This window comes from Pseudorasbora parva, chromosome 14 (assembly GCF_024679245.1).
Source record: "Pseudorasbora parva isolate DD20220531a chromosome 14, ASM2467924v1, whole genome shotgun sequence".
Classification (NCBI taxonomy): domain Eukaryota; kingdom Metazoa; phylum Chordata; class Actinopteri; order Cypriniformes; family Gobionidae; genus Pseudorasbora; species Pseudorasbora parva.
The window spans coordinates 41985567-41999834 of record NC_090185.1 but is presented as its reverse complement, the minus strand read 5'-3'; the positions used below and the strand labels follow the sequence as shown (position 1 = coordinate 41999834).

Sequence of the window (14268 nt, the reverse complement as noted above, 5' to 3'; positions counted from 1 at the left end):
TACATTGATTACAATTGTGTACAACTTTACAAAGGCCATATGCGAAGAGGCATGAATGATCATGAATATTGATGGTTTCACACATGAGAGAACAAAAGACCTGCATAATGAGCTGCCTAATGAATGAGCCTCAGGTATGTAACTGAGTGGAGCTAAGCAACAGGACAAAGGCAATATATTTTATAGTTTATTTAGAATATACTCAACAAAAGGCACATTACAAAGGCCTACATTGAAAAAAATGCTTTTCTTATTTGGTATTTGTTTCTTGTTTTCAGGAAAAAAAAAAAAAAAAAGTAATCAAGATTTGTTCTTGTTTTCAAAAAAATCAAAATTGAGTTTTTGCTTAAAACAAGCAAAATGATTTGCAGTGTGAGCTTACTAAAGCAGATGCGTTTACTCACTGATTGTTCTCGTCACTCGAACGGTGCTTCGAGATCATTCGCATACATCCGTTTTTAGAAAGTTCATGCAAGTTCTCTGTATACTGTTAAGTTTTATTGAAATATTTTTTTCTTTTCATCAGTTTGTAAAAACAAGCAAAGTTTTACAGTAATATGCTTGCAATGTAAGTTTATGAAAGAACAAAAAGAATCAACATGAATTCAAGTCAGGGTGACCTCTAAAGACTCTAATGATGCAAAATAAAATAATCAGTACATTAATCTTTTTTGCCATATAAATCAAAACAAAAACCTTAAAACATTATTTTCCAAATTTGCATAGCAAGATGCTCAAATTCCCATTTCATTACTATGGTGATTCCTAAATGCTGATGCAAATTAGAAAATGTATCATGAGAGCAGAATAACTTAAGATCATTCAACACGTTTTCTCTTATTGCTTGTCTTTTCCGAATTGTATTTGTAGCATACTTGTTATGAGCCTTAAGCCAGAGGTTTCAAGTTCCTTTTAGGTCAAAAGCTGGATATCGTGGGTTGAGTTTCATATTACTTCTGAATGTTATCTGCATTTAAAAGAAAGCTTTTTTTGCTTTAAAACATAAGCTACTGTGTAACAAAAGACACTGTATGAGTAGTACATGTAAGCAGTTGAGCAGTTTGAGCAGTGAATTTGAGCAGTCTTGGCCGGGGCATTATGCTTTTTTGTCAAAACTGTACCAGTACATCCAGAATATTAGTATGGTGAAGAAGCTTACAGTGAGGAAAACAACATACAAAATGAACAGAAATCGATCCATGACCTCCCCCAAGTGTTTCCACTCCTCTGACTTCTGATCACTGGAGAAATGCTTATCAACATGCTGGCGAATGGTGAGTAAATCTTCATGTAGCATTCTTAGCTCCTTTACTTCTTCATCATCAAGATTTAGTGCTGTTTTAATGCCCCTTTTGTGGTGTCTAATTTGGTTTATTTCTATCTCAGATGAACAGGAAATGATGTCATTGGTGTTTTCTGTTGGGAGAAATAGTTTGATTTATTAATGTGATCTATAGCTAGGTAAACACAAGATTCATCATTGATATGGTGTAAATAGACACTGCACTTTTTTAAACTTATGACTAATTTTTTTATATATATATTTAGTATTTTACTCATTTATGTTTATGTATAGGCTCACACTATATATTGTCAGTTGTCCAATTGTGTTAATATCATTTGTTTGTTTTTTGCAGAAAATGAGACTTACTTTGAGAGGCATAATTCTGGTCAGAGGTTTTCTGGCCAAAACAAACCATTCGTGCCAGGTAATGCAGGAACAACACTTTAACCCAGCTTGGTAGAGGAGGATAGTCATTCGAGCCACAAAGAATATTAGTAACAACAATCGTCTCCAATAGACTGGCCACCATCAGCACTAAACACAGAGAGAAAAACACATCTGCAGGGAGAGAGGAAGACAATGATATAAGTTCCCAACCTTCAAATTAAACTTATTGATGTAGAAGGTATACAATATGTTGCTAGAAATCAAACATTAAAACATTAAGCATCCCTCAGGTTCAGTGTGATGATCTCAATATAATTTCAATACACTGAAAAGCACCAGGTAGATACTTTGTGACTTTGACTACTCTTGTGATACTTGATGAGCCTCAAATGATCACTATAAAATGTTACTTCTGTTTGTGGCCTTAGAAAATCCCTGAGATAGAAAATAGTATTTTATAAAGTATATTATGTATATTACATAAAGTAATAATAACTTTATGAATTACCTTAAGCTATGATTCTCTATAACTGGTATGCACATTGAAGAAGCTCATGACAGGTTTGTTTTATTGTATTTTTCTACAGTATGATTTTGCTCTAAATAAACTTACCAAAATAAATACCAGTCACACTTCTGCAAAGTACATGATTACTTTATGTTAAAATCCGCAAAAGCTTCAATAATATCTACTCACTGGATTTTGTTTAGAGCAAAGGAACATATTAATCAAATTTAAATATGGAAATAAGATTATATAAATAAAAATTATATGATGATTTATATTACACAATAACCTACATTTTTAACATCTGCGGGGTCTCATTAAAAAAACTTAAAGGGATAGTTCACCCAAAAAATGAAAATATAATGTTTATCCAAGATGTAGGTGTGTTTGTTTCTTCAGTAGAAAATAAATTATGATTTTTAACTCTATAACCGTTGCTTGTATAATGCTATAATTCTAATTAAACCCCAGTGACATGCATTATACGAGCAACGGTAGGAGTTAAACATCTTAATTTGTGTTCTACTGAAGAAACAAACACATCTACATCTTGGATGCCCTGAGGGTAAGCAGATTGACATCAAATTTTCATTTTTGTAGGAACTATCCATTTAACAGAACATGCGGGTTAAAAAAAACAAATGATAATAATTAAAAAGTTAGATGGAACATAGCTGCCCAAGTTTGGTACTTTGGTACTTGAATGTTCTGATTTGATTAAGGGTGCCTGAATAGTTTGAGAACCACTGGTATAATTTATTATATTTATTTTGTAAAAGTATACAGTAGAGTTCAAAAGTAAGACTTTAAGAAATATATATATAGATGTGATTTTTTTGTTTGTTTTTTGTTCATTGATTTTTTTTTTTCATTGTATTATCATTTGACAAAGTGTCAAATGATAATTAAATGTAATTTGTGTTAAGTTTCTATTAGATTGAAATCAAATGCAATACAGAAACCTATCACAAGTGGACTTAAGACATTTGGACCCTTCTATTTATATACAGTGATAACAGACTTATTAAAGGGGTGGTGTCTCCTGTAACAGGAAGCAGATCGTTCATGAGCAGAAGGAAGACGGTGTAGCCCAGGATGAGAGTCATTTTGAAGGCAGAACGGTCCACATTTTGAGGAGGCAGGAGGAAGCTGAACAGGTCTACGGTAATCAGGCTGTAGCTGGGGATCAGGAGGTTCACCACATATAGAGTTGGTCTGCGCTTCAGGACAACCTATAATGTGGCAATCATTAGAACAATAAACTAAACAAAAATCAAAATAATAGTTAATCCAAATTAAAATTCTGGAGCATGAATGTAAAAAATGCTAGTTAATCATTAACGTTTTTATTTACATTTTTTTTGCTATAACAATATTTATCAACTACAATATACTTGACGGTGACACAAACATGGAAAACAAGATCATCCCAGCTGTCCAATCCACCCATGCTAACATATGATGCGTTGGCAGTTTTTCTGGCGATAATGTCAGTCAGTTGCCACTCTCCTTTAGTCTCCATGTACTGTAGAGATTTTTGAAATGTGACCTCCGCTGGTTCTGAAAATAATAGCTGAACATCTCTAACTGTAGAGGGAGAAATTAATTTGCATCAGTCACAGTGGAGTTTTATAGTAGATTAGCATTTCCATGTTTTCTTTTTACAATTATGAGAAATCTATTTATTTTGTGTGAATGAGACAACTAAAGCACTGTTAATTAAAATCTTCCTGCCTAGTGTTCCCTATATCTATATCGAGAGAACTTCGCACTGCATCGAAACGACGAATTTGGGGATGCTCCCTAAGCATCAACGCATCTGAAGTATGAATGAAACTAGTCCAATCCTGATTGGTCCTACGTCATGACGTAGATGTGACGGCATACCCGGAAGATATAAAGGGGAGCCCGGCGCATTGTAGCGCCAGTTATCGCTCTTCAGCATAACGCTTTGTGTGTGTTTGAAAGACTGTCTGTCTATTTATTGTTGTCTGTCCCATATATATTATATCAAAGAGACCTAGAAAGTAAATAATGGCCACCGAGTTTAAGAGATGCGTGCACCCGTGTCCCTGCTTCATTTCGGGAACGGACACGCATTCACCTGGGCATTCAGCATGCTCAGGTGACTCTCAAGGGAGCTGCCTGTAGTCATTGTGAGCTGCTGACGCTCAGGGTGCTGAGGTCTCGGTTGACGGTCTTTGATGAGGCCGGCCAACCATGTGAGCCCTGTTGTTTTGGGCCTGCGGCCGCCGAGGCGGCTTGGCGTCACAGATCAAGGGGCTCACAGCTGGACTTGTCAGCGGAGATTGAGACTGCTGAGGCACTTTCTCAATCTTCCTCTGACAGTTAAGAGGTTCTCCCACCTTGTGTGGCAGGCCGCGAAGCGGCTTCTTCCCCCGGGGTGGAGAATCCGATGTTGATCCTCTCTGGGTCCGAGAGGAGCTTATAGAGGTACTGACTCGAGCTGTGGCCAAGTTAAATATCGATTGGCCACAAGAGAGACAGGAAGTCCAGCCATCAAGCAGGCTGGACGATCGGTTTCTCTCACGCTGGGCTCAGTCACCTCGCCGGGGCTTACCGTTCTTTCCGGATCTGCACAATGAGTTGTGCAGGCCCTGGAACAGGCCATATTCCGCACGTATTTCCAACCCCCCGTGTTATATTATGCGAACATTATGGGGGCGTGCGAGGCCGGTTATGGGACGATGCCGCGGGTGAACGATGCTCTCGCGAGCTATCTGTCAACCGAATCGGCATCTTCTCTGAAAGCCCATGGTACTACCCACCAAGCCGTGCAGGGACACATCGGCGTTGGTGGGCAGGGCATATATGGGAAAGGCGTATATGGGAAACGGCGTTGGTGGGAAAGGCCTTTCGTCAGTTGCTCCCTCGTCGGCCAAAATCTGGGAAGGCTGCCACTAGTGGGCAGCCTCAGCTGTCTGCCAGCTCCTCGCAACGTCAGGTGCAGAAAGAGAGCATCGCCTCTAGAGCCCCTCCTCCGGGAGCCTGGCAACAGAGACAGCGCTCTCACCAGCAGGCTTCAGTGCAGAAGGGCGAACTAAGGAACATCCTTCTCGCTAAGAAGGCTGCTGGGAAGAAGTCCTAGCTGCGGTGCTCCCCCCCGCGCGAGAGCAATCGAGGTTGCTTCTCGCGCGGTGCTCTCGATGGGAAAACGATGTGCTAATCCCGCCGTCACAGATGCTTCGGGCCACATCGTTTTCCCACGGACAAGTGACGCTCCAGTCGCCTCAAGAAAGACCTGCGACTGGGTGGTACGAGTGTCCAAATACCGAAAATCGTATTTTGCTCTCACCCGGGAATCCGTTTCAGGGAGCAAAAAACGAGATTCAATCGAGAGGCTGATTCCCTTAGTAGATTATCTTGGCGCATGGACATGCCTTCCGAATATATCCACATGGGTCCTGCGTACTGTAGAAATAGGGTACAGACTGCATTTCGATCACCCCCCTTCAAAATTCAATGGCGTGACATGGACTGCTGTGGTGCCAGAGCGGGTTCGGGTAATGGAACAAGATGTAAAATCCTTGCTGACAAAGGGAGCCATAGAACAGGTCACGCCGTCGGAGAGGGAGGCCAGGTTCTACAGCCGGTACTTTATAGTTCCAAAAAAGGATGGAGGGCTTCGGATAATTTTAGATCTGAAGTATCTGAACTGGTCTCTGAGGAGATTCAGGTTCAAGATGTTGACTATTCCCACCATCGTGAGTCAGATCCAGCCCAAGGACTGGTTCGTCACGATAGATTTAAAAGACGCCTATTTTCATGTCTCCACCCTTCCTTGCCACAAGAAGTTTCTGAGATTTGCTTTCGGGGGCGAAGCGTACCAATATCAAGTGCTTCCCTTCGGTCTTGCTCTTTCCCCTCGCACATATTCAATGCTTGGGGCCGTGGCTCAACACGAAAAAGGGCGTGTTGACGCCAGCCCAGAAAACAAGTTTTCTGGGAATAATATTGATCTGCTCCCAGGGGTCCTGAAGAGAGTTCGGCAACAAGGAGTTAGTCTCCTTCTGGTCGCTCCTCATTGGCCGACTCGAGTATGGTTCTCGGACATAATAGCTCTGCTGGTGGATCACCCGTGGCAGGTCCCTCTGAGGAGGGACCTCCTATCGCAGGCAGGGGGCACAATATTTCACCCCTGCCCCAAAATATGGGACCTCTGTGTCTGGCCCCTGAGGGGGCAAGGTACCAAGAGGAGGGATTACCAGCAGACATTATAGAGACCCTACTTAGCTCTAGGGCCCCGTCTACTAGGAGATTGTACAGCCTCAAGTGGAATGTCTTTGTCACTTGGTGTAGAGAACGTGCGGTGGACCCAATTAACTGCCCTGTGGCTTCAGTGTTGGAGTTCCTCCAAAATCGTTTCTCTGCAGGGCTTACCCCGTCCACACTTGAGGTGTATGTGGCAGCTATTGGAGCTTTCCACGCTCCATTAGGTGATGGGCCTTTGGGTAGGCACCATTTGGTTGTACGTTTCCTGTAGGCCTGTAGGCCGTACCAGAGTTCCTACATGGGATCTGGCAGTGGTTCTCGGAAGGTCTAGCTGAGGCCCCCTTCGAACCGCTGGACTCAGTGGAACCCAAGAATCTGACGCTTAAAGTGGCGTTCCTCCTAGCCATCACTTCTCTTAGGAGAGTCGGGGATCTCCAAGCCTTGGCCATTACGCCAACCTGCTTGGAGTTTGCCCCGGGAGGAGTAAAAGCCGTACTGCACCCTAGACCAGGCTATGTGCCTAAAGTCCCGTCCAGTGTGTTCAGGTCCTTGGTTCTTCAGGCGTTTCATCCCCCGCCCCACGTGACGGCGGAAGATGGGAGACTGTTCCTCTTGTGCCCGGTTCGGGCCTTGTGGATTTATCTGGAAAGGTCATCTCAGTGGAGGAAATCAGACCAGCTGTTAGTGTATTTTGGCTCACCCAAGAAAGGGTTGCCTGCATCAACCCCTACTATGAGTAATTGGATTGAGCAGGCTATAGCTTTGGCGTATCAGGTGCGCAATCTGCCTTCACCTATAGCCTTGAGAGCCCATTCTACCAGGGTCATGGCCTCCTCGGTGGCCCTTCTCTCCAGAGTCCCTATGCAGGACCAATGTGAAGCGGCCGGTTGGGCTACTCAGCACGTTCATAAGGTTTTACAGCTTACTCCTCCCTGCGACACCCGGCGGCAGGGTACTCCAGTCCTAATTGTGCCTGGTCTCCAGCTTCACAATAGGGCAGGCGTATCCTTGGTGTCGCCTAGTGGGCACTCGTTCCCCAAATTCGTCGTTTCAATATAGGGAACGTTTCGGGTTATGTATATAACCCTTGATCTCTGAGAGGGAATGAGCACTGCATCTCGTCGCCACACCGCATATCGCCTGAGAGCGTTTTGCTTCATCGCGATAATTAACGCTACAATGCGCCGGGCTCCCCTTTATAGCTTCCAGGTATGCCGTCACATCTACGTCATGACGTAGGACCAATCAGGATTGGACTAGTTTCATTCATACTTCAGATGCGTTGATGCTTAGGGAGCATCCCCAAATTCGTCATTTCGACGCAGTGCTCATTCCCTCTCAGGGAACAAGGGTTATATACATAACCCGAGATGTTTTTCAACAACATTAATATTCCACTGACTGTTATCTAAACAGATTGAAAAACCCACACAAATGTATAGTTTTTCCCCTAAATCATAACTAAATGTTAGCATGTTATTTATCACGACTATTTATTTTAATTAACAACCTAAAACAGTTATTACTTACTAGTGTGTTTGTATGAGTTAAATGTGTACGTGCAGTTCTGAATATCAAATGGAAAGGTGTAGATGTCCATGTTGCAGGAGCTGATCACACGGACTGGCTGCCGATCTTCTGTTTTGCCGTTGTTGTAAAGATAAACATAATAGGTGTCTGGGGCTCGGTTATCCCCCATGCTGTAATTAAACAGGGCAGTATGACAGACAGCCACAACAGTTGTATCTATTACAACTATTAAAATATATTAATATAGCTGTAATATAGCTGATTAGTGTGATTGTTGATTAGTCAACTCAACTTTGTCTTGCCAGTAATGTTCACAGTCTGCACTTTATTGACCAGTATGCTTAAAGATTAGTTCAGACTGCACGATTTTCAAACTGGTTGGTTCACTGCTCTTTTCACACAGCATGACTCTCTGGGGTAGCATTCAGTCACTGCTGTGTTCACACTGACCGATGGATCGACAACAGAGAGGTTCACACTGCATGTACAAGAGTAAGAATTGCCGACAAGTGGTGCGCAAAATATGTTTCCCAACCAAACACGTGTGATGTGACAAGTAAACAACGCGAGAACACGTGCATCAGACCGGAGTTCTCATGTGAGACTTGGAATTATTATTATAAATTATAAACTGCAGCAAGTTTGCACTCCAAATTCTGTATTCTGATTTGTGGAGAAAAGGAAACAAGGTTATGGCGGAGGAAATTGTTGAGGAGACAGAGGGAGCAAGGATTGTGTTCTGCATAGAGAGTTCAAAGGGTTACTTCAGCGATTAGCATATGTCTTTATATCAGTCGAAACCCTGGAGTATATTCAAATGATTGTGCTTCCCCCCCCTCATATCCCCCTGAGATTTATGCATTTTTTTTCTGGAAAAATTCCTCCCATGATGCAAATATTTGACGATATTATGACGATATTTGCGTCATCTTTGGAATGTTTGGCCAAAGGCTAAAGACTACAGCCAGCAGAGGGAGCCATTTCCGCATGTTTTACACCCGCGCATGGGGGATGGAGATCACACTCACAGCTCAGCTCGCAGCTACAGGCATTCATGTAAACGGACCTATGCTGAGAAATGTAAGTGTTTCAACTTTTCAAATTAATTCCTATGAAAGTTAAGCTTCCAAAGGCATGAACTGAAAACGTGCCAGATTGAACACGCACAACCTATGTATGCCGCAAGTGTGGTCGCGATTACCTCATCACGAGAGCTCATTAGCTCATTTATGACGGTCAATGTAATCTGACTCCTGCAGCATTGTGCTGTGAGACTCACGCGGCGACTCAATCATTATATTGAACAGACACATTCAGTATTTAATTGTAGTGTCTGTTCTCCAACTCACAGTAATCCAGCAGCGGTGGCTTTGGGAATGGGACAGTAAAGCATTCTGGGATTGTAGTCTTTCATCCCATTGAGACAAAAATACATGTTCTGTCTTTTCTCAGTCTAGAAGGCACCAAATTCAAAAATAATTTCACATTTCTACTACATTAATGACCTAGTTTAAATACAGATTCATCTGTCCAGCGTACCCCTTTAAGTACCCCTTTAAGGTAAATAAATAATTTGCAATGTGCTGCTGTTGTGGCTGGATGTGCAAATGTTTGTGTTCTGTTTCTGTTTGAGAGAATATAAAATATATCTATTAAAATACTGATATTCTGTTCTATAACTCCTTCCTGAACTTCCTGCGGCCCTGTTTCTTGCTCTCTCATTGGCTGTCAGTCACACTAATGTTATTTTCACACTGTTGTCACACTGCTTGATTGTTACCCACGTGCACGAGCACCGATTTGCCTATGATTTTGGTCATTTGTCGGAGATTTCGCAAAACATGTCAGCGAGTCAAAACCAGGTCTAAAATCAGGCAGTGCGAACTCAGCATAAGCTATTACACTATAGTTACCACACCTCAAGAAATTGTTCAAATGTTTAATTTCAGGTCAGATATTTGTCCTTAAAACACTAGTGTAGGACTAAATTTGTATGCATCTATTGCAAGCATTTCTACTTTTACAGTTTCTAATTCTAAATCGTCATTCTAGAGCTAGAAATGGAGGCTTGAGCCATTGATATGCAGATCATTGGAAATTGATGATATGGTCAATACCTGTCTGCAACTACTTTAGCTGTTTGTTTACTGTGAAACAATTGCACACCTTAGAATGTTTGTCAAACAGTCAGAGTCAAGCATTCAACAGCCCTTGATATAGAACCTTATTTAAAGGTTTGATTTTTTTTTTTTTAGTGTTGTGTTTTGGAACTCACAATTCATTGATGACAATATCAGGCCTCCAGAGTTTTTTTCTTGGCAGTGTGATTCTGTCTGCTCCACATTCAACAGGATCCCAGCTCAAACCTTCAATGTTCCAGTCCTTCAAAACGCAAATATCATTGAATAGTTATTGAATATATTATGTTAACACTTTTTAAAACAATTATACAAGTATGAAAATAACATATTGAAGGAATAAACAGCAATGTGACAGTTCATTATAGATGCGTAAAGCCCTTACAAGCCACAGCCAGATAAATGCATCCAAGATTTGAGCTTTTTCATCCTAAAAAAGGAAAACAATTTTCTTAGCCATTTGAAAATTTAAACTATTGATGTACCGGGATACTGGGATTGGTGTATTTAGAAATTTACTCACCACATCTAAGATAGCATACAATATAAAACCCAAACTGATATTTGTAGGCGTTCTTGGATTAATAACTGGCCGCACTTCCGTTTTGTTGAAGACACTCTCTCTGAGCGCTTGTAGGAGAGACTCCGCGTTTGGTTGAGAGCAGTTTATAGTGTCTGCGGATCTCATGAGTGCAGCTGTCATATGGGTTCGGCCCCAAAGAGAGAAGACAGGACAAAGATAGTCATGACAGAAACAACATGTATGCATACTAAACCAAAAAGAAGTAGAACAATCCTATGAACGAACGACAGGCTGTTTTTAGGGCTTGTTCATGTTTTAGAATTGATTATTAAAATGATTGTCTTACATTGAACAATGAAGCAGGTGAAGATGAAGTGAGTTGTAGAAGATTGGCAGTTCATTGTTTAGGCTGTAATGACAATTATGTACATTTGCTTATAATTGTTTAACATTCAGTCAAACATAGCTTGCAAGAACTTAAGGAACCTATTAAAGGGGTCATATAATGCCTTTTTTGTACAAGTTAATATGATTCTTTAGTGTCTAAAAGAAAACTTTGTAATATACTTGTCCCGGTTCATCAATCCATCGTCTCGTCCTCTCTGTGTTTGTGTGGATGTGTTGGGGGTGTGGTTTCTGATTGCTGTTCTAATCACCAACACCTGCTTCGTTCTTAGTTCATTCTCTGTGGTCTTCGGACTTACTCATGAACGTTGTGCAGTTTTGTGATGAATAAATGAGTTAATTGCTATTGGATCTCACAGTTTCCTTTCAGTACACAACAATACTTTAATTAAAAATTCTCATTAGTATTGGAAGAAACTCATTTTACCTGGTAAAAACCGCCCTGTTTTCACCAAGCCATTTCAGTGCAGGTGTCTTTAATGCTAATGAGCTTTGCTCACCCCGACCCCTCTGTGGGGCGCTTTGACACACACACACACACACACACACACACACACACACACACACACACACACACACACACACACACACACACACACACACACACACACACACACACACACACACACACACACACACGTTGTTGCCTTGACAACAGTGAAGGGGAAAGAATGGAAACGGGAGTCTCTGAGGACACATCTGTGCAACCGTATCATTTTGAACTGGAGTCGGACCCAGAACAAGATGACAGCCCCAATGAAATTCGATAATTAAAGGGTTAGTTCACCTAACGAAAATGAAACTTATGTAATTAATTACTCACCCTCATGTCATTGGACACCCGTAAGACCTTCGATCATCTTCGGAACACAAATGAAGATATTTTAGTGTAAAGCTGAGAAAGGCTTCAGATAGGCCTCCATTGGCATTCAGTACATTCCTACTCACAAGACCCATAAAGGCAACTAAACGCATCGATACAAAGTCCATCTCACTACAGTGGCTGTACAATAATTTTACCAAGCGACAAGAATAGTTTTTGTGCACAAAAAGGTCCAAGGTCCGAGGTCTTTTGTGCGCACAATAACTTTTTTTATCGCATTATAAAATTATTGTACAGCTACTGTAGTGAGATGGGCTTTGTAAAGACATCTTTAGTGCCTTTTATGGGCCTTGTGAGTGGGTCAGTGGGAATGTACTGAATGCCAATAGAGGCCTATCTGAAGCCTTTCTCAGCTTTCAACAAAAATATCTTCATTTGTGTTCCGAAGATGAACGAAGGTCTTACGGGTGTCCATCGACATGAGGGGGAGTAATTATGTCATAGTCTGTCCCCTTTCTATGTATTTGCTGTTCGCTGCCCCTGCTGGTTTCTCCTCCTCTCTTCTCGTTTCCCTCCTCAGCTGTTCCCCATTAGCGGGGTTCCACTGATCCATTGCACCTGCCTCTCTCATCCTGCCACTTGCTATTTAACCCTCCCTGTCTTCTTGTCAGTTGCCGGATTATTTCGCTGAGTAAGCTGATGGTGACGATCTATTACCCTCCTGTCGTGTGTCCACTATCTGGATCAGGTCAGCCCTAACACCTCGCTGCTTTATAACTTTTCTACCACTCTGTGTCCAGCCCCCCGCAGTAGACGATCTCCCGGAGCGGTGCTCGGCACATTGCTGCCGCCTGGTGTGCGGATACAAGGGGGTTAGTCCCGCTCGCTGGTCTCCCGGACTCACGGCCACCTTCCCGTCTCCATCCTATCACGAGAGAGAGAGAGAGAGACTGTCCCGTTTGCAGGGGAACCTCTAAAGACTGTGCTGCTAACCCTTTTTTATATTTCTGCTCTGCCTTTGTTCCAGTTATAAGGGATTCACGGTCCCGCAGCTACTTGCTTTCTAAATTGAAGAGTTACGTTGCAGCGCTCCCTCAATAAACTATCTCTCTGTGCATTTTTGGATCCTGTCTCTTCCTTACAAAAATTTTATGAAATAATTTTCATTTTTGGGTGAACTAACCCTTTAAGGCTCAAACAGGATGTTTCTGAATGGTTGGTTAACATAATTTCACTTTGACAGTGGTGTAAAGTAACAAATTACAAATACTCTCGTTACTGTAGTTGAGTAGTTTTTCTCAGGAATTATACTTTTTAAGTAGTTTAAAAGCAGTGTACTTTTAATTGAGTACATTTTAAGTGCTGTATCAGTACTTCAACTGCGCTAAGTTTGAATATTGTTGAATGTTGAATATTACATGTTCTAATACATGCACAAATGGTCCGTATTCTGTTAGCGCTGCACAAGCTCGCGGTGCCACCTGCTGGAAACACTTCATTTAGCTTGATTGTGTGCCAGGCTTCAGCGTGCATTAGGCATTAACCCATCCTCACTGCTAGATTTTTGTCCCTTTCATAGACTTCGTTTAACATGTAAACGCATTAAGTCAGCATATTGAAGTGCATATTCACATGGCGATTTCAAATTGTAGTCCATGTATATAGCAAATAACTTTGATAAAACATCAGATTTATATTTTAATTAGGTTTATTTTTTCATTGCAAGCAAAAATAATCTTGAAAAGCACTCAGAATCCTACAGAATGGTTGTCATAAATGTTAACAGATAACTGGTTGCTTTCTCAAAGATTACATGGCTGTATTTTTAGTGCTAGCAGTCAAAAATAAAAATAAATATTGAAATACTTTTGGCATCTCATGCTGTTTTGTTCTTTCTGAGAATCATCCATAAAAGAGTAAGCTACATATTTGATTTGCAGGGTATAAGGTGGAATAACAATCATAGCACAATACTCACTACTCTTGAGTACTTTTAAAAGGGCTACTTTTTACTCCTATTTTGAGTAGTATTTAGGACAGGTACTTTTACTCTACTAGAACTAAATGTTTTGACAAGTAACAGTACTTCTACTTGAGTGTGCTTTTCCAGTACTCTTTCCACCACTGCACTTTGATCTATCTTTGCACTGGCAGGTTAATGTTAGCGTAGTGAGATACAAATACTATGCGTCTACTGATGTATACGTTAGTTCATTGACAGATTGATGTTACAGCTAATGCCAATAAAAACATTTTTTTTTCTGTTAATATCGGTTTGTCAGTGATGCATAACGTTATCTATCAGTGATGGGAATAACGGCGTTATAGGTAAACGGTGTTACTAACGGCGTTATTTTTTCCAGTAACAAGTAATCAAACGAATGACTGTTTCCCCTGTTACAACGCCATTACTGTTACTGTGAATAAAATGTGGCG

General features: G+C 41.3%; 1 protein-coding gene across 1 annotated transcript; it reads right to left on the bottom strand.

Annotated features, from left to right (window-relative positions):
- Window positions 1-302: 302 nt before the first annotated feature.
- LOC137039640 (5-hydroxytryptamine receptor 3A-like) lies at window positions 303-10598 on the bottom strand. The gene is made up of 7 exons (XM_067414937.1): window positions 10467-10598; window positions 10219-10325; window positions 7944-8113; window positions 3592-3767; window positions 3202-3412; window positions 1652-1843; window positions 303-1416 (listed from the first exon to the last, which is right to left on the bottom strand). Exons 3-7 carry the CDS (start codon window positions 8110-8112, stop codon window positions 1097-1099), a joined length of 1068 nt encoding a protein of 355 aa, XP_067271038.1. The 5' UTR covers window position 8113; window positions 10219-10325; window positions 10467-10598; the 3' UTR covers window positions 303-1096.
- Between the last annotated feature and the right edge of the window lie 3670 nt (window positions 10599-14268).

Coding starts and splice junctions, on each gene's coding strand:
- LOC137039640 (XM_067414937.1), bottom strand. CDS start 8,112: ATGGGGGATAACCGAGCCCCAGACACCTATTATGTTTATCTTTACAAC. Junction 3,768..7,943: donor TAACTCATACAAACACACTA/GTAAGTAATAAC, acceptor CTCCCTCTACAG/TTAGAGATGTTCAGCTATTA. Junction 1,417..1,651: donor CCAGAATTATGCCTCTCAAA/GTAAGTCTCATT, acceptor TTCTCCCAACAG/AAAACACCAATGACATCATT.